The 24,629-nt window shown below is 37.0% G+C and overlaps 1 protein-coding gene across 6 annotated transcripts in view; it reads right to left on the reverse strand.

Moving 5' to 3' along the window:
- Positions 1 to 24,629, reverse strand: part of PRDM5 (PR/SET domain 5) — a 230,495-nt gene that overhangs the window by 46,022 nt on the left and 159,844 nt on the right. For 4 of the 6 annotated variants that reach the window (XM_055385798.2, XM_019026066.4, XM_055385797.2 and 1 more), the window contains one exon: positions 11,719 to 11,804. The exons of the other annotated variants lie outside the window; for them this stretch is intronic. In XM_055385798.2, the coding sequence (XP_055241773.1) occupies positions 11,719 to 11,804 (86 nt within the window). The remainder of the gene's footprint in view (positions 1 to 11,718; positions 11,805 to 24,629) is intronic. 6 annotated transcript variants of the gene reach the window in all.

Genomic DNA, 24,629 nt, shown 5'->3' on the forward strand with positions numbered 1-24,629 from the left:
ACATCACAAACATCTGATGAATGCACGCACTCTTGCCTTCTCATACCTTCTTGTCAAGTCTTTAGTGAGAAGGAATTGCTGATTAGAAAAGAATTAAACTTATGAGTGACTCCCAGCTCCACTGAAGGTAGAGACAATGTCTGATTTGTGTACTGCTATAGTCCCAGCTGTTAGCACAGTGTAGTCATTTAATCAATGTTTGTTGAATAAATAAATGAATGGATTCATATATCTTATCTAGCTATATATTTGCTGAGTTAATTTGGTAAATTTAATAATTCACTTCTGACATAATTTCACTTCATTCCTTCAACAAACCTAATAACTCACTAGATGCCAGGCACACAGCTGCTAAGGAAAAACAGATGCGAGCTACAATTCCTGTCTACATGAAAGTCACAACCTAAAAAGGAGAAACATATAAACAAATTATAACAGTAAGTTTTCTAAATTCAAAAACAGAGGTTTGTGTATTTAAAACAGCTTTAGTCAGAGAGCATTAACAAAGAAAGTCCCAAATAGGGAACGTCCCAACCAACCTGCTAATCTTAAGCAGAGATCACCCACCCTTGAGTTTGCCAGACCATCAACCTCAACAGCAAGAATTACCTTCCTGATGCCCCCAAATAAGTATCATTCTGATTACAGTAGTACTGCTAGATAACTCAGTTTCAGACTCTTCCGTTGTCATTCAATGTTCTATAAAGTATTAAGGAGAAAATTGCATAATGGTGATGAACCTATTCACTTTAGCCATCCTAATATGACACCAATTATAAGGCCAATTACTTAAAAGGAAAGCTCTTTATTTAACTTATTTATATAAATTTCAGTGTTATGTAAGCAAATTTGCCATCAGATTTTGAAACTACAGATTAAATAGTATGTAAGTATAATGAGAGCCTTTAAGTTCACACTTTCCTGGGTCTCCCAAATCTTTTTCAGAATACTATAAGCCTTTCTAAACAACTGATAGTATATTTTTTTAAACTGAATTGTAAGATGTGTATTTTCCAAAAACAAAATACAACTCCCATTGGTAAATGGTGATATTCAGATACAACAGCTAACTTCTCTTTGGGAACATTTAGTAAGTGCTCACTTTAGCGCTCTGTCCATAAATGTTTATCATTTAAAATATAGAAGAATATTACGCAATTAAAATTTTACTTATTCAGCATTATGTAATATTTAGTACTTGTTCTAGTTATCTATTGCTACATAATAAACCATCCAAAACTTAATACATTATTATTGTTTATGGTTTAATATTTGTTTATTTTAATTATTTTATTTGTTTAATGATATAAAATAACATTATTTTTCATGGTTTTGTGGACTGACTGGGTTCTGCAACAGTTTTCACTTGGAGTCTTTCTTGCAGTTGCAGTCAGTTGGCTGCAGCTGAAATTATCTGAAGGCTCAACTAAGCTAGAAAGCCAAAATGGCTTACTCAGATGGCTGGCAGTACATGTTGGCTATTATGTGGCATGCCTATCTGGCCTCTCCACATTACTTGGGGTCCTCATAACATGGTGGTTGGTCCCAAGAGATACAGACAAAAGTTCAAAGCTTATTCTGTTCCAGCCTCGGAGGTCCTAGAACATCACTTCTGCTGCATTCTATTATCCAAGCAAGTCACTGCGCCCAGCTCAGATTCAAGGAAAGGAAACTGGACTGTACTTGTTAATGTAAAGAGCAGCAGGTGCATACAGGGAGGAAAGAGATTACCGGCACCATCTTGGAGACTACCTTACTACACCATTATTCCAACTAATGCACATTATGTTCTAGATGGGTAGTACCAGCTTCCCTTCCCCACAAAAAGTTCAAGTTAGGCAAAGACATATAGAATGAGATGCAGATGCCATTTAAAAAACTGTAGAAAAATCACAGCCAATGCCTCTAGTCAGTTCAATCCCTCACATCGATGTAACTCTACTCTTGTAACCTTAACTATAGTAAAACAGAATTTTGTTCCACAAAAGACTTTTGTCTATTTTCCTATGGGATAATTAACCAACCCCAAAAATTTGTCAAGAGAATGAAATCCAGCTTACTTTAAAATTTCACCTTTTACTCTCAAAGCCTATCAAAATCCAGAGAACCATGATCTAGCATGCCTGGACCCAAAGTCCTTATTTCAGGAACATCATTTGGTATGCCAAAAAAGTATTCCTAACTGGGAAATTTAAAACTTTCTTTTCTGGTGATATTTAAGATAGCTGACTGGCTCATGGGCAGAAGTTACACAGAGATTAAGAATAGAGGGCACTCTGCCAAGTGGGTTGATGACCATCAGAAAGAATTTTCACAAAGGAGAAATGAAGAAAAAGAAAGGGGGTAATGATGTTGTTGGTCTCTGAAAGGAAAGTGATTTTTCAAGTGGTCTGATTTTCCCTTTTACAAAAGAAAATGCCTTATTGTGATAGAATAAGAATGCTCAATTTCATGCAGGTATATATTTGGAGCCAAATAAAATACAGTGGTATTTTAAAGTCATTTATCTTTTTTTTTCTTTTTTCTTTTTTTTTTTATTATACTTTAAGTTTTAGGGTACATGTGCACATTGTGCAGGTTAGTTACACATGTATACATGTGCCATGCTGGTGCGCTGCACCCACTAACTCGTCATCTAGCATTAGGTATATCTCCCAGTGCTATCCCTCCCCTCTCCCCCCACCCCACCACAGTCCCCAGAGTGTGATATTCCCCTTCCTGTGTCCATGTGATCTCATTGTTCAATTCCCACCTATGAGTGAGAATATGCGGTGTTTGGTTTTTTGTTCTTGCGATAGTTTACTGAGAATGACAAAAGAAGACATTTATGCAGCCAAAAAACACATGAAAAAATGCTCATCATCACTGGCCATCAGAGAAATGCAAATCAAAACCACTATGAGATATCATCTCACACCAGTTAGAATGGCAATCATTAAAAAGTCAGGAAACAACAGGTGCTGGAGAGGATGTGGAGAAATAGGAACACTTTTACACTGTTGGTGGGACTGTAAACTAGTTCAACCATCGTGGAAGTCAGTGTGGCGATTCCTCAGGGATCTAGAACTAGAAATACCATTTGACCCAGCCATCCCATTACTGGGTATATACCCAAAGGACTATAAATCATGCTGCTATAAAGACACATGCACACGTATGTTTATTGTGGCATTATTCACAATAGCAAAGACTTGGAACCAACCCAAATGTCCAACAATGATAGACTGGATTAAGAAAATGTGGCACATATACACCATGGAATACTATGCAGCCATAAAAAATGATGAGTTCATGTCCTTTGTAAAGTCATTTATCTTAAATGATTCCTTGGCAAGGCATATAAAATTCCTCAAGAAATATATGGGTTCTAGAAACAATAAAAGATTCACTAATTCCAAAATCGAATTAAAGATATTTTCAAACAGTGACAATGAGGCATATTCTTTTGTTCCTATAGGACAAAAGCTGATGAAGTTTAGAAATTCTAAAAATGTTAAATTTTCTCCAAATTCATAATAAACTATTCTTAAAAGTTATTAAATTTGTGCATCTCTTCTTCTTATCCAGACATAAAAACAGAAATAGCTATTAGTGCTCCTCAGGCACTTAACCCAGGTAATTGTGAATCCAGTATCCGCTCCTCCCCTCCTTCCTCTCTAAACCCACATGATGCTCTTCCTGTCTCTATGTGGAAAATCACAATACCCCAAAATGCCCCTGGTAGGCATCCTAGATTCATCTGTGACTCCTCCCTATTCTTCACCACCTATACTGGGTATGTCTAAACCTTGTCCCAACTTTGTCAATACTTATCTCAAAGGTGTCCCTCATATATGTGCCTGACTCTCAGATCCCATGGCCATCTCATGTGGGTCCCTAATCCTGCTCACCTGGCTCCATCATGTCTCCTGACTGGGCCTCCCTGACTCAAGTGCTGCTTCCTTCAATTCTTGCTGGAGAATGATTCAGAGCAACCTTTCTAAGAGATAGAACTGATAATGTCACTCCTCTACTCAAAACCAAACCAAACACACACAATAAAATGTTTTCACAATTCATACCAACTCCTCAATCTCAGCCTGTCTCAACATAAGTCATCCTTCAACATGTATCCTCAAACTCAGTTACAGTGGACAGGCCACCCTTACTGTATCTGTAGGTGTGCACTTTGCTTATGCAGTTACATTTTTTTCTGGCCTGCCCTCTACCATACTCCTTCAAATACAACTCAAATATCATCCTCTATCTCTAGTCCTGGAATCCACCAGCCCTCCCAATCCGATTCAACCAACTTGCTTTTGCATCTGTTTCCTAAGCTTTTTATGCATGCCTCCTAATGTGTCCATGAGGATTTCAAGCTGATTCTCACCCTTAAAAGACTCCTTTCTGTTCTCAACCAGGGCTGCATATCCTCTATACAATGCTTCTGGAGCTAGGAAAATTCTTCTTGCCTTTTCCTCCCTTTAGCATACAGCAGCCCTCACTCCTCCTGCCTTAACATCTTAATTCAAATAGAATGAACCCTTTTCTTTTTCCTTCAACATCATGCTTACACTCACTCACATGGTTCATCAGCTTGATGTATTGGTCAAAATTTTTGGGGGATAATTTTCAAATCCTACATCAATAGACCACCCAAAGCCTCTAGATAAATTCAAAAGCGTCTGATACCTAGGAACTCTGAGATACCCACCCTCGTTTGGACTCAAGAGACTCACGGTCTCACTGCATGGTGTCAAGGCAAAGTGCAAAAGGCACAGGTCTGTTAAATCCAGACCTACAATCTGAACAACCTGAGGATCAGGGATAAGAAAGTTCATAAAATAAAATTAATAAAATATAAAACAATATAACAGACTTGCTGTTACTTGTAACCACTGGCAATTCCATTTTAATTTTGTAAGAACTAATTTGGCTGTTTCTGCAAACAAGGCTGGAGAGAACTGCGATCTTAGAAACCTGAAACCTGTATAAGTTAACTGGGTTTTTGAAATGTGTTCAAAAGGCAGAGTTTCTGAAATAACTTTCTAATTGGCCCAGATGCCTTCCATGTTGAAATCAAAAGGGGTTATACGAGACATGAAGTTTTCTATGGTAAACAGTTACAAACAACAATTTCTTTTGAACCTAATGTTTATAAAATGGGTATTTATGAGCTTGTGTCCTAACTCAATGAGGGACTGTTTTGGCTCAATGTGTCTAATGCAATAAAAACATAAGTTCTATAATTTCCAGATGATCCATAGTTCCTAAGACTAAAATGGATTTGAGGCACTGGACACAAGAGTTCAGCAACTGGCATTTCTCTACCTCAGTGTAGTTTGGAGTGGTAAAGCAGACCTTTGAGACAAAGACAACAGAGATAAGAAGGGAAAGGTCTGGCAGCATACCTGGGGTACCCCCAAGGCCCAAGGCCTTGGAAAAATTCAAATCTTTAAACCAAATATTGGTTTAAAGCTACAGTGTGAAAACTAAGATAATCTTGGCCAGGTGTGGTATTTCTCACCTACAATCCCAACACTTTGGGAGGCTGAGACCAAAATATCACCTAAGCCTAGGAGCTCAAGACCAGGCTGGGCAAGATAGCAAGATCCTGTCTCCACAAAAATTTAAAAACTCAGCCAGGCATTGTGGTGCATGCCTGTAGTCTCAGCTACTCAGGAGGCTGAGACTACAGGACCACTGAACCCAGGAGTTCAAGGTTGCAGTACACTATGATTGCACCACTACACTCCAGTCTGGGCAGCAGAGCAAGACCCTCTCTCAAAAAAAAAAAATTCCCCAAAAGAGGACCTGCTCCCTCCAAATAGCTCTCTCCTCCACCACGCAAGCAAAGAACAAAGACCATGAATGGGACAGGAAAAGGTAGATCTAGAAAGCGATGAGAAATGGCTCCAAATGCCAGTGCCCTGAGGGTGAGTTTGCTGAGGCTTGCCTGAGGCTGCCAGGGTCTGACTGCATCCTAGGAAACAGAACCCCTTTAGAGAAACCATAGCAAAACGGCATAAGTTCACATAGGGCCTCTAAATAGGGGTGCTTCCCTGACTGAATGGAGGAGCTAACTGGACATGGAATGTAAGGAGTTCCACTTTTATCAGCTCCTGGGCAGGAAATTAATCTAGAATTAAGTGGGAAAAGTTATCCTCAAAAACCTTACAGAGTTAAAAATAAATCACAGTAAAAAATAAATAAATAAATAAAATGGCTCATAGGATGTGGAAAGCCACAAAGAACATCACCCCCAACTTAATAATGACAAAAAGCTGAAAAATTTACAGTCATTCTTTTAAGCTTAAGGTCATGAAACATTTTGTGAGCTAAGGTCACAAGACAATCAGATGAACTAAATGTCAAAAAAAAAAATGGAACACAGGATAGTCTCACCTTTGTCAGAGCAAGAGAGAACCCGTCACAAAATGGGTAGGAAGAAAACAAGTGGTGGTTGATTCCTTAAGGATTGTGGACTAGCATTTAGGTTAGAAACCTGGGGGCCCTGGCACATGGAAAGTCCACAGCCACTCATCTCTTTTCCACTGGCTCCGTCAGGGTTTGTAAGAAAGATTAGAGGCAGGGCAGGATAGCTTAGAGAGCCCCCAGGTGGCACAGACAAGGTCTGAGGGTGGAGTAGGAGTACTTGAAGGAACCCATCTGCTTTCTGTCCCTGTGCTGCATGAATACAAGGTGATGAGCAGCGGCTGCCAGGGAGCAGCACAAACCACCCAGGCCACAGACCTGCCTCACACAGGAAACAAAAGCCTTCTGCCTCTGAGAGAGGAGGGAGACACCTGCCACGTCCCATATGTCACTCTGCTTTGACAGGAGGCAAAAGCTACCAGCTGCTGGGGGTGGAACATGAAACTCGCAGGTGCTCTGGTCCAGGCAACGACCCGCGGCCTCTAGAGAGAGACAGAACCTGACTACACATCCTGCACTGACACCAAGGGGAGGGGCAGAAAACCTGCTCTTGTCCAAGAACCCCAGTGATCCACAGGAGAGGTCTGCTGCTGCGGGAAGAGGGGCAGAAACATCTTTCTCATGCCCCAAATGTCTTTCTCATGCCCAAACCTCTTTCTCATGCCCCAAACCTTCCACTCTAAAGATATGAGGTGGAGCTCACCTGCCACAGCCAGTAGGGCCAGGAAACCATCCACCCTCTAGGCCTGTGCTGTCCAATAGAGCTTTCTGTGGTGACCGTAATGTCCTATATCTGTGCTACAGAATACATAGTCACCAGACACATGTGTCTATAGAGCACCTGAAAAGTGGTTAATGTGACTGAAAAACTAAATTTTTAATTGCATTTAATTGGATTTAATTAAAATTTAAATTTTGATAGCCACATGTAGCTAGTGGTTAGGACACTGCTGCTGACCCTGAGTGGAGTCAGAAGCAGGGGCCACCTAACACTAGGGTAGAGGCAGAAATGCTGATAAACCCACAACCCTGAGACTCAAGTGCAGAGCACCTGCCCAACTAATGCTAGAGCAGGGGCCCCAGGAAAGCCCTCTGGCCTACTTAAGTCTCGTGCCTAGTAACAAGCACCAGCGGGCTACTGCCAGTGGCGGGACAAAGGCAGAGAGAGAGAAACATGTTCTGTGGCAAAGGTACACAGGATCTGCCAAAACCTGATGGTGAGGAAGGATCCTTAAGAAAAGCCTGCTGAGCGTCCAGGCCTCGCATGAAGAACACAGCAGCAGCAGCCCACCCCCTGGAGAAGCTTATAGCAACAACAAACCCCAAACCTAGCTTAGCCACTGACTAAACTGACTCAAGCCCTCAATCACATTAACGGCCTAGCAGAAGAAGTATACCTATTTCCAGGCATAAGCAGTATTTACTTTAGTCTCCTAGACTTAGAGACTTAGTTTCTTTTACACACATACACACACACACACACACACGCACACAAAACAGACATTCAATCAAAAATTATGTTACACTTGAAAAGCAAACTCCTGCAACCTTCCCACTCATTATCAAGAGATAGAATAGTCAAAACAATGAGATTCACAGATGGCCCTGATGGTGGAAATACCAAAGAAAGAATTTAAAATAATTACAATTAATATGTCAAAGAATCTAGTGAAAAAGGTGGGCCACACAGATGAAAAAATGGGCAATTTCAACAGAAATACAGAAACTATTTATTTTCTTATCTATTTATTCATTTATTTTTAAATGCAAATTTGAAACTGAAATGTGTTATGGCCCAAATGTAATAGTACCTGTTTTGAACTGAGTCTTACAGGGTCTTACCCTGTCATTTAGGCTGAAGTGCAGTGGCACAGTCATAGCTCACTGCAGCCTTGAACTCCTGGCCTCAAGCAATCCTCGCACCTCAGCCTCCCAAAGTGCTGGAAATACAGGAATGAGCCACTGTGCCAGGCCTTATGGAAACTATTTTTAAAAATCTAAGTGAAAATGCTAGAGATGAAAAACATAATATCAAAAATGCACTCCTTCAATAGGCAGACTGAGCACAACAGAGGTAGAAAAATCAATGAAATTGAAAATATCAATAGAAATTAGAAACAGAGAAAAACACTGAGATTTTTTTAAAAATGCAAATGAAACAAAAAAAGAATAGGGCACTCAAGAGCTCTGGAACAGTATGAAATAGTCTAACATGTGTAACTGGTGTCCCATAAGAAGATAAAAAGAAAGGGACAAAACAAAGTTGAAAAAAAAATGGCCAAGAATTTTCTGAAATTTAACTAAAGATAGCAGACTACAGATCTAAGCCGCAAAACTACAATGAAAAACACAACTAGGTACAACATAGCAGAAGCTGAAAACCAAATATAAAGAGAATATACTGAAGGAAATAAAATCCACCAGCCTTCACCTCAAACCCTGGTCTCTCCATGAAAGGTCAATGATTAATTGGATTTTGGCAAAATTATCTCCCACATCTGGGGCTCTTACTGCACCCTATAGGCAATAACCAGAGAGTAAATGGCTTTGTGTTCCTTCTAGAAAGCATTCGTGCAGTCACCACAGAATGTAAACCTGGGGGTATAGGCCTGACACAGCATCTTGGGTTGTCTTACCAAAACTTCCTAAAGATGTACCTTACTGAATTAGATAGCTTATTTTTTTTCTGTTGTTGTTAAAATGGAATTAAAAACTTTTAAAATAGGACCAAAAATGTCTGGGAATTAGAGCTATCTAAAAGCTTATGTAATGTGAATGCAAAATTGAAACTGAAATGTGTTATGGCCCAAATGTAATAGTATCTTTTTTAAATGGAGTCTTACAAAACGCAAATAATACTGGGAAAATATGACCTTGCAGAGGTTGTTCCTCTAGCACATTTTTTTAAATCTTTTGAGTTTTAATAATAGTTTGATTGTACTAGCTGATAACCTTAGTAGGCTTTTGAAAATTTGAACTAATATGCAAAGATTATCTGTATTTATTCAATGCTTAGGAAACAGGATTTTCAAAATAAAACTGTCTGGGTAAAATATTTTTAAAAATGCATGAAAAAGGAAAATTAAAAAAGAGTTTGAGGTAAAACCCAAAAGGCTTACACATATTTACCCTGTTCCTTGGATCTTCTACTCATTGTGGGGGATCCTGCCTAAAATCCTGGGTGCTTCTGGTCTATAAATTCTCTTGAGTTCCCTTAGTCAAAGCCTAGAATTTGTTTTCTTTTTGTGCAGTTAATGTCAGAAAACTTCTGACAAGGGACCATCTTCAGCTGAATACTTTGGAGACAGTGTTGGGATCCTTAAATCGAGGTTCAGAAATTCAAAAGAATATGGGACTTTTAAATTTGGGGTCATTACTGTAATTTGCTTAGTGTGGAAATATACCAGAAAATATATGAGACAGTGGAATGAGAAAATATTCAATTAAATAATAGGCAAAAAATGCAAATGGTCTTTGTAGCCAGTCTCCCTAGGTTCAAATCTCAACTCTGCCACTTACTTGTTTGTGCCTCAGTTTCTTGCTTTACAAAAATGAATCATAATAATAGCTACCTCATAGAGTTGTTGTGAAGCTTAACTGAATTAATAAATGTGAAGGCCTAAAAGAGTACTGGCATGTAATTAGTGATTTTTGTGTTTATCTTTATTCATCTTAACTATCTGTATTATTCTCATTAATAACTTTATATTAAAATGAAGTAAAAAACAAATTAATTGAATTGGAAATGTCTCACCTTCTTGAGAAAACCCAAAAGATATTTTTTCCTGCAGTGATTTAAACAGCTTCTTCTGTGTTGTAATCATGTCTATCTTCAGTAATCAAGTAAAACAACATCATATGTAAATTTCTGTCAATATCACTAGTTTCTATTAAGAGGAACCAGGGCCCCTTTGCCTTTTTGTCGGCATCTTTTAAATAAATACATTATTGATACATCTGTGACAACTGCTCACATGTAAAATAACCTCCTAATCTCAAGCTAATTTAAACCTCTTTCATAATACTCATTGTGAAATATTTTGGATATTGTACATTTAAATCATACTATTATAAACAGGAATATCTGTCTAATCCTTTATGGTTTATGAAGTACTTTTATATCTAGGAAGTACTCCAATTCCTAATATTCATATAATATGAATATGATACTACAAACTAGAATGAGAAACCTGCTATAGATGTGCTTTAATAAGTGGAGAAGCTCCCTCTCTTCACCACAAAGACAAAAAGAGTATTTTCTTAAGGGGACCACAGAGGATAGCTTTTACGTGCTGCAGAACTGAAGTGGAAGGCTACAGTATTATTATACCGGGAAGAATATTATTATTATGTGTTTTCTCTAAAATTTTTATTTTATAGCTAAGGTAAAAAGTAAAATCCAGGAGAGGTTTAAATTAGAATTGTTCTAAAGGGGATTAGATAAGTCTCTTAAAATTTGAAAAAAAAAATATCATTTACATACAGACCATACGCACTTTAAAAGGCCAAACTGAAAAGAAACTGTGAAAGATAATGCAGTGAAAAGTTGTATAGAGCAAAATCAACAATAGCTATTTAAAACAATATAAAATTTCCATGTGGAAAGTTCATTTAAAGTGTCTAATTGTGCTTAAATCGAATAGTGAGCTATGAAATGGTGGGTGATGGTGAGTAAGCTGCTTACATTTTTTTAAAAGCATGTGAAACAGATGCTTGAGTCTGGAAAAGGCATAGATAACAGAATGACAATAGTCCAGTGAGAGTGTTGACAGCAAAGGAACAAAGGGCACCCTGGGAAGAATAAGCCACAGCACTAGGCATGCCCTGTGAAGCACTGAGCTACACTTCCTTATTTTCCACCTGTCCTGGTAATTTATCTGCAATGTCTTTCTTGCAAATATACTTGCTCATCAGTATTACTTAACGGCCAAATGCTGAAAAACTTGCAGACTCTGTTAAAAAATGTTCCTATTACTGGTGAATATTCTGCAAGAAAAACCTTTAAATATTGTAGTATTAAAATTTTAAAATCTATTTATCTTGAAGTTCATCATTTATAACTCCTGAAAATTGATTCCTGATTCAAAGAATAAAAACCTTTTTGAGGTTTCAATTTGTGTTTTTTTTCTTCTTTTCTTTCATTGTTTTATCTTTAAAAAAAATTATCCTGAAATATCTGTCATAAATATAGATATACAACTTCCAGTGTATTGCCTTTATTTTGTAATATAAAGTTAAATATATTTCTTTTAAAATAAGTATGGTTTTCATGATCAATATTAATGAAACAGAATATAATCTTACCCTGGTGTGAGTACGAATGTGCATCTTCAGTCCATCATTTTTACTGAATCCTTTTTCACAGTAAGGACATTGATAGGGTCGCTCACCTACAAATAAAGGAAGCCTCCATGTCAGAAAAACATGAAGTAGCAGAACCAGTCCTGTGCTATCACTTCTCACACACTCAGATCCTGGCCACCGCATATGCCCTGTGCTACTTCAAGAAGTGGCTCCAGGCACAGCAGGGCAGACCCAACCATGGGTCGTGCAGGACAGCAGTGGACTGTGGCCTCCCCTCCTGTGGAGAGGGCACTGAGCCCAGAGCACTTCCGATACTCAAAAATAAACATTTGCCAGTAGCATATTTGCTGCATATTCCTTTTAATACTTGAGCCCAAATTAAATCTCCTCATTTTAAGAATTTGTTAAAAATATTTTATGTTAATCAATTTGCTCTATCACTGTACTACTCTTTAAAGGGGAATTATTTAACTGATTCATTGACACCTTGTTCTGTTTTATTTTTTGTTTCATATAAATGAATTTGACTCAGTTAAGGCTGTGAGTTTCAAAAGAATTTCATAAAATTGGTATATGTTCAAAAGGACCATTGGTAGTTAAACTAAATAATAATTAATCCATACTTTCTGATATAATCAAATATCTCTCACCTAGAGGCTATAATTTTGAAAACAGCCAAAATGTTTTTCAAGACAAGCACACATATACACAGCACATTTAAAAAAAAATTCTACTGTGAAATGACAAAACTGTGACAAAATTTAATCTCCAAAAGGGATCTGAAGATGCCCTCTTGTCAAAGCCAAATCATTTAGGATGGACAGTAGCTCAAAATCACTAATTGATTTATTCTTTCATTTAACAATGTACTTACACAGCAGGATGCTAGACCCTGGCTGCAATCAAAGATCAATATAATAAAATATTTTCCTTCAGCTAATGTAAAACTTCTGTATTCCCTTCAGAGCCAGGCCTTCTGACTAGCAGTGTATGTTCTTCCTCTACTCTCTCATGTTCCATTTGGTTCTGATCTTAATTCAATCTGGATATCATGTGCATTATCCCAGTCAACTCTCTCATGGGGTCAACAATGCCCCTTGTTGCTTGATCCAGTGATCACTTTTCAATAAGGCCTTCCTTGACCTCTCCCCTGTCCCTGACACTGCTTCATGAAATGGACAGTTACATTCCTGGATCTCAAAGCTGGCCCCATTGCACAACGGCCTTGCACTGTTCTCCCGAACTTTGTTTCCAGCAGACATCATATGGAAGCACCTGCAGCGGTGTCCCCTGCCAAGCGGCATTTTCCAGCCTCTCCTCCTTGGGGAGGAGCACCCAGGATTCTCCCTTTGGACCAGGCACTGTAAAATGGTGACAAACACCCAAAGTAGCAATAAACTAAAAACAACAATCACAACACAAACAGGAACAGGTCCCTTAAATGAGCTATCCAGGCTTACCAACTTCTCTGAGACAAAATCAACCTTTGCACTAGGTAAGCTGACCTAGAATTATTGACCTTAGGATCATCGTGACTCTGGGAAGGTGTGGCTTTTCAAAGTCAGTAGGACAAAGGCTTGGCAACATCTAGGAAAAGATCATCTTATTTTAACCCTGAGTTGATAACACATGCTTATCAGAATTCCAGATCTCTACTGAGCCCCAATCTCCAGGTACACATATGTCTAACAGGTACCCTCCTTTGGGTATCTCACAAACAGCTTAAATCAGTGTGCATTGTTTTGAATTTGCGGTATTTATCCTTTGGTCTTATGCATGCTATAAATCCTGTCCTGATTAGTTGTACCACATTCACCTAGTTAGCAAATTAAAAACTTGGGAGCCATCCAAGATAACCCCACACTTTTTTACTCACTTCTCCCTCCATCCAGACTCTAAGTCATAATGATTTCGCTTCTCTGATATATCTAGAATTTTTCTATTTCAGGATGATGATAAAAAATGAACATTATAATAATAGCAGTAACAGCATCAGCAGCAATAGTAGGAGTGCAGCAGGAGCTATCATTTACTGAGATCTTAATCATTTAACCTTGAACCACAAAGGAAAAGGACAGGAAGAAAACATAGCAGAATGTGACTGCTAAATGGTGGTAGCTCCTGCATCACACAATTCCAGATAATTTTTTCATTTTCTTCTTCATAAAGTATAAAAAGTCATTTTTTAGATTTTCAAAGTTTATTTTACTTTAGTGATAGATAATAAACAAGGCTAAAATGTTTACTTCTTATTTATTAACAATGAAATCCATCAACATATCAAACCTATATTAGGGACAAAGCATGATAAGAATAGTAACATGTTATTTTACACTTACGTAAAATTATTTTTCTAGGAAGCCTAAGATAATTCAATATTCATAGCTATTCTCTTTGTATCACATAGCTTTACGTCTGGTTTTGTTCTCCAAATACCAACAGAGAGTCCAGCAAACAAAAACAAAAGATTTGCAGTTATCAGGTAAATAATTATATGTTAATCCTAATATAATATACCAGGTTACTATTTCCTTTCATAACAGCCAAAATCCATCAAGCAAAGAAAGAAATACATAGTTAAAGACTAGTAAGGAATTTTAAAGAAGGGAACATAATAAATCCATTTCCAATTTTACCTACTATCATAATATAGGAATTCTGTCCATAGACTTAAAAAGGCTAACTTCTTTTAAGACATAGCTTTTTTCATACATTTTTTGGAATGTGATTATCCTGGGTTTGAATACTGTTCATCCTCCATCCAGCTGTAACTCTGACAAGGTCATCCAACGCCATTGAACCTTTGAAAAACTGGATAAATTATACCTATCCTATGAGTGCAGTGACGATGTATCCAGATTCGTCTAAAGTAGTCTCAGTTTATGCCTGTTATCCTAGAACAATATAGTAATAGCTGGTTAATTTTACATGTCAACTTGACTAGGTTAAGGGATGTGGCCAGGTAGCTGGTAAAACATTATTTCTGGGTCTGTGAGGGTGTGTCCAGAAGAGATGAGCATTTGAATTAGTAGGCTGTGTAAAGAAGATCCACCCTCACCCAATGTGGGCAGGCATCATCCAATCCATTGAGGACCCGGATAGAACAAAAAGATGGAGGAAAAGTGAATTAATTAATTCCCTCTCTTTCTCTCCTCCTCCTCCTTCTTCTTTCTCTTCTCTTTTCTTTTCTTCTCTCTCATCTTTCTCTTCTTTCTTCTTCTTCTTCTCCCAGATAGAACAAAAAGATGGAGGAAAAGTGAATTAATTAATTCTCTTTCTCTCCTCCTCTTCCTCCTCCTTCTTCTTCTTTCTCTTCTCTTCTCCTTCTCCTTCTTCTTCTTCTGTCTCTCTCCCTTCCTCCCTCCCTCCATCTCTCTCCTTGATCTGAGATGACATCCATCTTCTGCCCTTGGATATGGAAGCTCCCAGTTCTCTGGCCTTCATACTCCAGTACCTACATCAACAAACCCCTGCTCCTGGTTTTCAGGCCTTTGCTCTTGGACTGAGTTACATCATTGGCTCACCTGGTTTACAGAACTTCAAACTCAGGCTATATTACACCTCTGGCTTTCCTTGGTCTCTTGCAAATGGCATATCATGGAACTTCTTGGCCTCCATAACTGTGTAAGCCAATTCCCATAATCAAGCTTCTCATATATAATATATCTATAAATATGCTATTGGTTCTTTTTCTCTGGAGAACCCTAATACAATATTACTTCCTTTCACTCTCACAAGTGTCTCAATTGGGACAATAGATACATGGTCACTTGTTATGAATGGAATTGTGCCCTCCCATACCAAATTCGTATGTTTAAATCCTAAACCCCAGTACCTCATAATGTGGCCTTACTTGGGAACTGGGTTGTTGCAAACGTTACTGGAGTAGTGTGGGCCCCTAATCAAATATGATTGATGTCCTCATAAAAAGATGGCCTTGTGAAGACAGAGACACACAGGGAGAATGCCATGTGAAGACTGGAATTATGCCACCACAGGCCAAGAACTATCAGAAGCCAGGAGAGAGGCCTGGAGCAGATCCTTCCCTAGAGCCTTCACAGGGAGCATGGCCATGCACGTGCCTTGATCTCAGACTTACAGCCTCCAGAACTGAGAGGTGACACAGTTTTATAGTTTAAGCCACTCAGTTTGCGACACCTTGTTACAACAGCCCTAACAAATTAACAGTCATCCTACTCTTTTTTTTTTTTTTTTTTGAGATGGAGTCTCGCTCTGTTGCCCAGGCTGGAGTGCAGTGGTGCGATCTCGGCTCACTGCAAGCCCCGCCTCCCGGGTTCACACCATTCTCCTACCTCAGCCTCCCAAGTAGCTGGGACTACAGGTGCCCGCCACCACGCCTGGCTAATTTTTTGTATTTTTAGTAGAGATGGGGTTTCACCTTGTTAGCCAGGATGGTCTTGATCTCCTGACCTCGTGATCCACCCACCTCAGCCACCCAAAGTGCTGGGATTACAGGCGTGAGCCACCGCGCCCGACCCAGTCATCCTACTCTTAACGGTGGCAATTACTCTTATCACTGATATCTACACATGTTGCCCATGAGGTCTACATAAACCACTCAGAGCACCTCTAGATGATTGGTATTTCTACCCCATGCCACCCGCCAACACTGAGCTGACATATCTGGGAAACTTGGGTAAGTTCAACTCCATTCCTTCATTCTATCCTAGAATGTACTCCAGCTTTAAAGTGCATCACCATGTAAATGGCTTTTATAAGCAATTTATTTGAAAACTATAATGTGTAGTTTGCAAATCAGCTTAGACTCTACATTAAATTTCTACCCTCTTGGTTGGAGGATGTTTAGGGCAACCCTGCCTCTCTTTTGGACTCCGAGGACAAAGCTATCTGCTGTCCCACACAATCGGAACCTGAAGGTTACCTGTACAGTCAACAGGTTAATAACTACTAAAGTCATTTTCCTAATTTGCATATTAAAGATAAATTGTTATTCTTAGGTTTTCTTCACATTATGCATATGATATTTGCCTTCATTATTTCAAATTACTGTGAAGAATGTTTCTAGGAAATATTTTCACCTACACATAAAATGATCCTGTGGAGAACAAAAACTTATCTTCAGTTTTAGTCAACTCTAAGAACACAGGTCACAGTCAGTACATGGGCTCTGATGTACAATGTGATCCAACTTCAAATAACGACTATGTTTTAATAGCTCAGGTATATTTAGACACTATCTTTATTTTGCTTAGGCTAGTCACAGTATTCAAATTCTAACTAACATGTAAATTAATTAATCTGAAAATTAGCCAAAAAAGTAGCTAAAAACAAATCTAAATGGAAATAATAACAATAGCTAAAATGTATAGAGTCTACTATAAGGTTCTGTCCTACAGTTCAGAATGCTTAACACACATTAGCAATTTTAATTCTTGCAACAATATTATAATCTAAGTATTCATATCCCTAGTTTACAAATGAGGAAAGTAAGGCACAGAAAGGATAAGTAATTTTCTCAAGATGACATAGCTTCTTACATAGTGGAGGCCGAGTTTGAACCCACTCTTAACCTCATGCCATCACATAAATTAGTAATATGGCTAGCATTTTGTGTAAATTGGGTTAGACTTTCTAAAGTTAATGACAAAAACTCTGCTTCTGACAATAACAGTTTACATTAACCAGATATTTCTGGCTGGTAGATTCCAGCATTCTTTTGGTTATCAATGCTCATCAAGAAAAAGTAGGGGGCAGGTTAGGAATGTGTGTTACGTCTTAAAGCAGTTCCCAAGTGAATCCAAATACTAACATAATAATAAGCTGTGTCTTGAGAACTACATACAGGTAGTCACTTTCAGCGTTTAGAAGAGAAATACTATATTGGTAAATATGTCACACCATCCTATGAGATTTAGGTATTAGATTAATAAAATAGATTTAGTGAACACAGCAGCATAAATAATAATATTTATGTATATACATAGAGTAAAATATTTTTCATTTAACTAAAGGAAAATAGATCTCTTTCTTTAAATTATGTGTTGACACTGAATAACATTGAAAGCCACAGTGTTTTCTTTGAACAACACATCAAGGAACAAACAGAAGCATGATCGTAACCATAAAAAGTTGATTTTGGTTGATTTTTAAAGGTGCCACAAAGTGGATACTCCATGAAGCTAATGTATTCATTCATTAAATAGACTTTTTTTTTTTTTAGCACATACCATCTTCTAGTTACTGTCCTGGGCTTTGAGAATGCAGTTGCAAATAGTTTCACAAAATCACTGTCTCTTCAATTTTACTAGTGTGATGAGAAAGACAAGAAAAAGTTAAAGAAAATACATAAGATAATTTCAGATGCTGATTAATTATACAAAACAAGGATATAGGTTTAAGAAAGATCCCTGGGCTGGAGAAGTGGGCAGGTGAAGGACTTAGCTAAAGTCATTAGCAAAGGCAAAATAACTGAATAAATGCAGTTCCTTAATGCCAATTTAACATTATTCAGGCAGACTTCTTGTAGCTCTTCATCTCTGAATTGGAGGTACTTTAACTTACTCAGCTTGAAGTAAGTGTATCCAAATTCTCACTGCTGGAACACCTGAGATGGAAGTAGCTTAAAGGCTACACTATTTGAAATGTGTGTGGGGAATATTCAGAAAACAGCTCCAGAAAATTGGAGCTAGCTTTCCAAAGGCAGCCAGTAGTAATGAAAGGGAACATCTGGATGCCACATGGAACACCTTACTTGACTTGAGCCCAGCCTGGCCCCAACAAGCTACCTTGAGCCTTTGACAAAGAAAATGTATTATGATGACAACCACCCACTAGTAAGTATGGCTAATAACAATAGGAAAAAATCAAATCCTAGTTTAATATATGCCTTTCAGATTAAAATTTATATATGTTACCATATAGATGTTCCATATAGATGGAATATAATTTTAATTAAAGACATCAGAAGAATTCTAGCCCTCACCAAAGGATTAACATACTGGTATTAAAAGAGCATCTTTAGAAAATTTGTGAAGGCAGTTTAGGATAACATGAATCTTACTGATAAAACGATCCTAAAGCCACATCACTGAATATCCATCTACTACTATGTAACCACCTCAATATTCAACATCTTGACACTAATCCTTTCGAAAAAATCTATGTTTACAATACATGAAATTAATAAAGAAAAACCTTGCAAATCACTTTAATCTTGATAATTTTAAATTAGAACATGGATTTAATTTAAGAAGTGAACCTTACCACTCTAGCAGAGGCACAGAAATAAAATTTTTGTTCATGCTACTAAATACACTGAATTAATATGTTAATAATGACCATGATCAAACTTGAAGATTAAAAAATACAAAATTGTGAAGATGATAAATTATGTGTCATGTATATATTACCACAATTTTTTTTAAAAGTGTACAGCCAATGTGCCCTATGCTTTGAACATTTTATAAACAAGCAGCAAAGCTTAATATGTAATATATATATATTTAATTATCTGGATTAATATAAAAAGACCATTTTCAATAAGCATTTTAATAACGTTAACTTGTCATTTAATATATTTCAAAAACCAATGTAGATTTCAAAGAACTCATAATTCCTTGAAAATATGAAAAGATGTACACACAGAAAATGTAATTTAAAATGGAATAAAGTCAAACTCATTTATTTTCAATGAATCCAAATTAAACAATGTTTAAAGATTTTGGAAGCATAGCTTTACTTCTTACTTTGAGTTTTCTAACAAAAATCAGTTTTAGAGATGGCAACGCTTTCAAGTGAAAAAGCAAACCTCAAAAGTGTATGTTTCATGAAAAATACCTGATATCGTTCTACATGGTTGAACTTTAAAATATATGTATTATATGGGAATTCTTTAGAAGAACTTTACATTTTTTTCCATGAATATCAGGGGACTGGCTTATTTTGCTTTTGTAGACTAGGAAATGGTTACAAAACAGCAAACTGAATCATTCTAGATGAAAATTAAACCAAAAATGTAATTGTGAAAGCACCACCCAATTACTTTTCCAATCTCACCATTCCAATCCCTTCAATTTATGGAGTATCTAATAAATTAGAAGTATACCATAGAGAGAAGTGAAATGCTACACTGACAAATAGGAGTAGCTCAAGTTCATTCTTGGCATCTTTCTGTAATTGAAATACTTTTTTTCCCTGCAGCAAAAAGAGCCATGAAACCCCACCGAACTCACTGAACCCCACCTTGTTACTCTTGGAATGCTCCCATTAATCAAATTCTGAGGAATCTCACTTAACCTAAACAAGTTAAACCCAAGGACACCATCTTTGAAAGAAGGACAACAAAAACCTGAACTTGACATTACTCCTTGAATATTTTAGAGATCCTCTACTTTTAAAAGCTTAACAGAGTTTACAGTTGTAAGAAAGTGGGCAATAAAATGTAAAAATCAAATAGGAGAACCTTTACTTCTCAAAACAATTTTATCATCTGATTCAAAACAAATGGAGTCTGGTTTTCAAAATCTATTTCTTTAAACGATGCTTTATTTTCCTTAAGAATCTTACAGTCACAGTATCCCTCCCTCATTTCTGAAGAGATGCCAACTCAAAGGACATGAGGTTCATTGGGAAGAAGGAAAAAAAAAAGGACAGCCACGTGCTCACGAACTTTTCAGTCAGAAATCATAAAAAGCCAGATTGGGTGGATTTATTGAGGGCGAAACAAAAAGTGAATTTTACTGATGCAAATTTTTTTAAAAAAGAATACGAGATGCAGAATGAAAAGAGGTGAGTTAATGAAGCAAAAGTAAAAGATTCCCTACTCAGGATGCTCTTGCTTCAGCCAACCAGGAGTATAAATTACCCCCATTACATGTGACTTGTCTAAGGGAGCAAGACGACAGACAATAAAGGGTCTTGATGTGAGTGCTGGCAAAAGCAAGGGGACTGTTCCACAAACAGCAGAAAGATCTAAACAATCCAGACACTGGCCAAGTTTTCAAGGTTCCGATCCACAAACAAAAACTCTTCCATGAGTGTTCCACACTGCTATGGTAGGGAACAATTTAAGTCAAGAGAAGGAGTGTTCTTTACCATTGATCTGGTTTTGTTGTTAGGGAGTCAGAATTTGGTGACAAAATTATTAATCATTTCACCCAGTAGTTTTCTCTTTTTAGGAATTTCTACCAAAGTTTTATTTAACCCAATATTTATGAGTATAGTTGGTGAACCGTGGTCATGGAGTAACTAAGCAGTTAAACCTTAGGTGCCTGCACAAAGAGGAGTTTCCTATAAATAGTGCCAGCAAGGAAGTATCAAGAGTATATAACGTTGAGTAGCAAGAAACCCATAAAATTATTCTCTCTCCCATAAAACTAGAGAAGATTAAAAAAAAAAAAGCTAGAGAAGATATAAAATCTTCCCCAGCCTAGAAGCATAGTGCCGATTTGCAGAAAAACAACACAGAGAGTTATTCTTGGGTGGAAAAATGGTAGCAACAGCAGAAGAAAGCACAAATTAGGGGAAATCAAATCTTTTATTTTCCAAAGGAAAAATGTTGGTGATGCAAATTTAATAGAGGTATGCTATTATCTAATAATTTACCAATAGATAAAGCTGTTCAAACAGTTGATGTAAACTGTGGCCTAGGCCATATCCATTTTTGAGGACTCCAGTATATAAAAAAAAAGAAGAAATGATAAAAATATGAACTACGTAAATGACAATATATTTTAAATGATCTATCTTATTAGTCTCTGTGATGATATTATTAATTCATTTGGTTATTGCTCATAGCATTATATTCCAGGACAAATGTCACTCTCTCACTTTTCACTCTGTGCCCCTTAATCCAACCTATGACAAACTTTGACATAGCACTATAATTTTTACATTAGAAAATTAGGGCCTTTGATATTTTTGAAGAAAGAAAAAATAGATAATCATATTACTAATGAAAACCAAAATGAATGTCTGTCTCTTAAGTTGTTAGATATACTTGTCATTAACCCAAAATCAACTGAGTAGGAGCTGAGTATAGAAAAAAAACCAGTGGAAGAAAGGGTACATTCCATTGATGTGGTTGTGGATCAGAAATTATTTAAAGTGTCAACATAACACTGAGACATCTAAAAACATGCAGTTCAAGACTTTGCTTATAAGAAAATTCCATTCAAACATTTCTTGGGGAAAACCTGAAGCTTTTGAAGTGTGATTCTAAGGAAATCATTTATTTCTATGTCAATTCTACTCAACATTTCTGTTAACTCTTAGATTATCTGCAGGTAAGAGAATATTTGATTTGGTTTAATGTTAGTAATGAGACAGAAAATAAATATAGCAAAATAAGTTCTCTCTCAACATATGGAGGTCATCTAATTCTTATTAAAAATGTGTTAAAATGTTGTTTTAAATGTTTACATTTTCATTTGTGTTTATAATTCAGTAATCATCTACTTTTTTAATAATTTTATTATTGCTCTATAGTTACTTATAATTATTTAAAGCTATTATTTTTATAATGTTGGACAAATATTCTAAAAAGAATAAATTATTTCCTTTAAAAAAGCATTCAAGATAAAAGAAAAACAGTGGCTGAAATCCAAATATGATCAAATAATAATATACTGATTTTTTATTTCTAAGCTGATCACAGGTATTTATCCAAAAAATTACATGTTCCCTAAGACAGTGATTTATTACTATATTCAAATAACAATGTGTAAGCAAGCCTAGAACAGAAGGGCCTACACAGCCGGTATCTATTAACACAGAAAGCTGGTTGGAACTGTAGGCAAGTAATTAACCTTCTGGCCCAGAGCTTTAAAAACCTAAAAGCAGTTCCTAGAATTTCTTCCATAATTTATGAACAACTGATGGAATTCATGCCACAGTCCGTGGATTCCCTTGCTGAATTAACCTCAGCTCTCACTGACCCTAAGAAGCTATAAACCAACAAGAGACTGTGCTCTACTATTTCAGCTGACCCACAGAGTGCCATCTCTGTCGTTTCAGCATAGGAAGCCAGATGATAAATTACGGAGCTGCCCACCAGGCACAATCCTGAACATTCCCCTTCAGTGAAGATGACAGCAACACACTGTACATGCACATTCACTCACCCTAAACCAGCCCTGTTTGACAGCAAATCTTCATCTACATTCTATAGATGATCTATATTCTGTAGCTAAAGTTTATGAAAAGATAAGCATAATGACACTGGGAATAGAGGGTCAAACAGTGTATCAAGGGAGTATGAATACCTGTGACTAAATACAGAAACAAACACATCAGCAATGTTAGCAGCCATAGCTCACAGTATCACATGCTTACATTGTGCAGGCACTGTGCAAAGTTATTTATATCTTCATTTGTTCCTCAAAACAACACTATGCAGTTGGGACTTTTTTTTTCTTTTCTTTTCTTTTTTTAAGACGGAATTTCACTCTATCACCCAGGCTGGAGTGCAATGGCACGATCTCAGCTCACTGCAACCTCCACCACCTGGGTTCAAGCGATTCTCCTGCCTCAGCCTCATGAGTAGCTGGGATTACAGGTGTGCACCACCATGCCCAGCTAATTTTTGTATTTTTAGTAGAGATAGGGTTTCACCACGTTGGTCAGACTGGTTTCGAACACCTGACCTCAGGTGATCCCTTGCCTCGGCCTCCCAAAGTGCTGGGATTACAGGCATGAGCTACCACACCCGGCTGGGACTATTATTATTCCATTTATCAGAGATGAGGAAACCAAGCTTCAAGGAAATTAGCCAACTCATTAATGTTCATTCAAGAAGGAAATAAATAGAATGGAGTTTGAAGCCCGTAATCTGACTCCAGAATCAATACTCTGGATATAAAGGTGGCATTAAATAACAATGTATTACAAATATTAATTTTACGGTAGCAAAGTTTCTCCATAGCTGGAGTTAAGTTCTCAGTTGACCATAGGTAACAAACTATAGTTTCTATGTTAAAGTTATCTTCAATTGGTTGATATATCAACAAGAAAATATTGTCAAACATGATGAAAGGAGTGTAAGAAGTTCTATGGTATGTTCAAGAGTAACAGCAGCGGTCAGGGGGTATGTCAAAGAATAAGAAATAAAAATATCAGCAATGTGATATATTGGAAAAAGTTTAAGCCTCGGTTTAGTTCTTGCTGAACCACATACAAGTTTTATGACCTTAGGCAAATCATTGCACTTTGCTTGGCATTATTTCAAATAAGAGGCTTGAACTAGATTTCCGAAACTCCTTTCTATTCTAAAGTCAAGAATATTATTTTTTTATTCTAAAAAAGCAGATGCCTTGTGCACGCTTGCCACATTCTCATTCTAATTACCAAACTGTGCAGAATGAATTGACTTTAGAAGGTGGATACAAGATTTATGAAAAATAACATTTTCAAAGTTAATGGAAAAAACAAAGTCTTGTCAGACTACAGAATGGTGGTAATGGGAACAAGGGGGAAGAAGGAGGATGCACAGCGGAACGAAGGGGAAGCAAGGATACAACCAGTTGGTTATTTAAGGTAGTGAAGGATAAAATCAATCATAAAATGAAGGAATTGAAGGATGTTTTTAATTTTAGGCACTATCAACAAAAAATAAAAACATAAATACTACAATTCCTCCCATGACTAACAGGTAATAATCCAATAGCTAATTTATCACTGTCTTGTAGAATGACCATTAGTCATGAGCCAATTAACAAAAACACTTGTTTTAAAAAAATTAGTATGTATGAAGGAGACTGCCTTTAATGTTCCATAAAAGAATACTGTCACTGTACTGAACAGGAAATGTTGAGAAACGCCAACTGGCAAATTGGAAGGAAAAACCATAAACCGGAGTCTTATTTCCTCTTCATAATACTGAGTGTTATTTGATATCATAAAAAAGAGATTTGATTTCCCAAATTATTGATGGA

This window comes from Gorilla gorilla, chromosome 3 (assembly GCF_029281585.2).
Source record: "Gorilla gorilla gorilla isolate KB3781 chromosome 3, NHGRI_mGorGor1-v2.1_pri, whole genome shotgun sequence".
Lineage (NCBI taxonomy): Eukaryota > Metazoa > Chordata > Mammalia > Primates > Hominidae > Gorilla > Gorilla gorilla.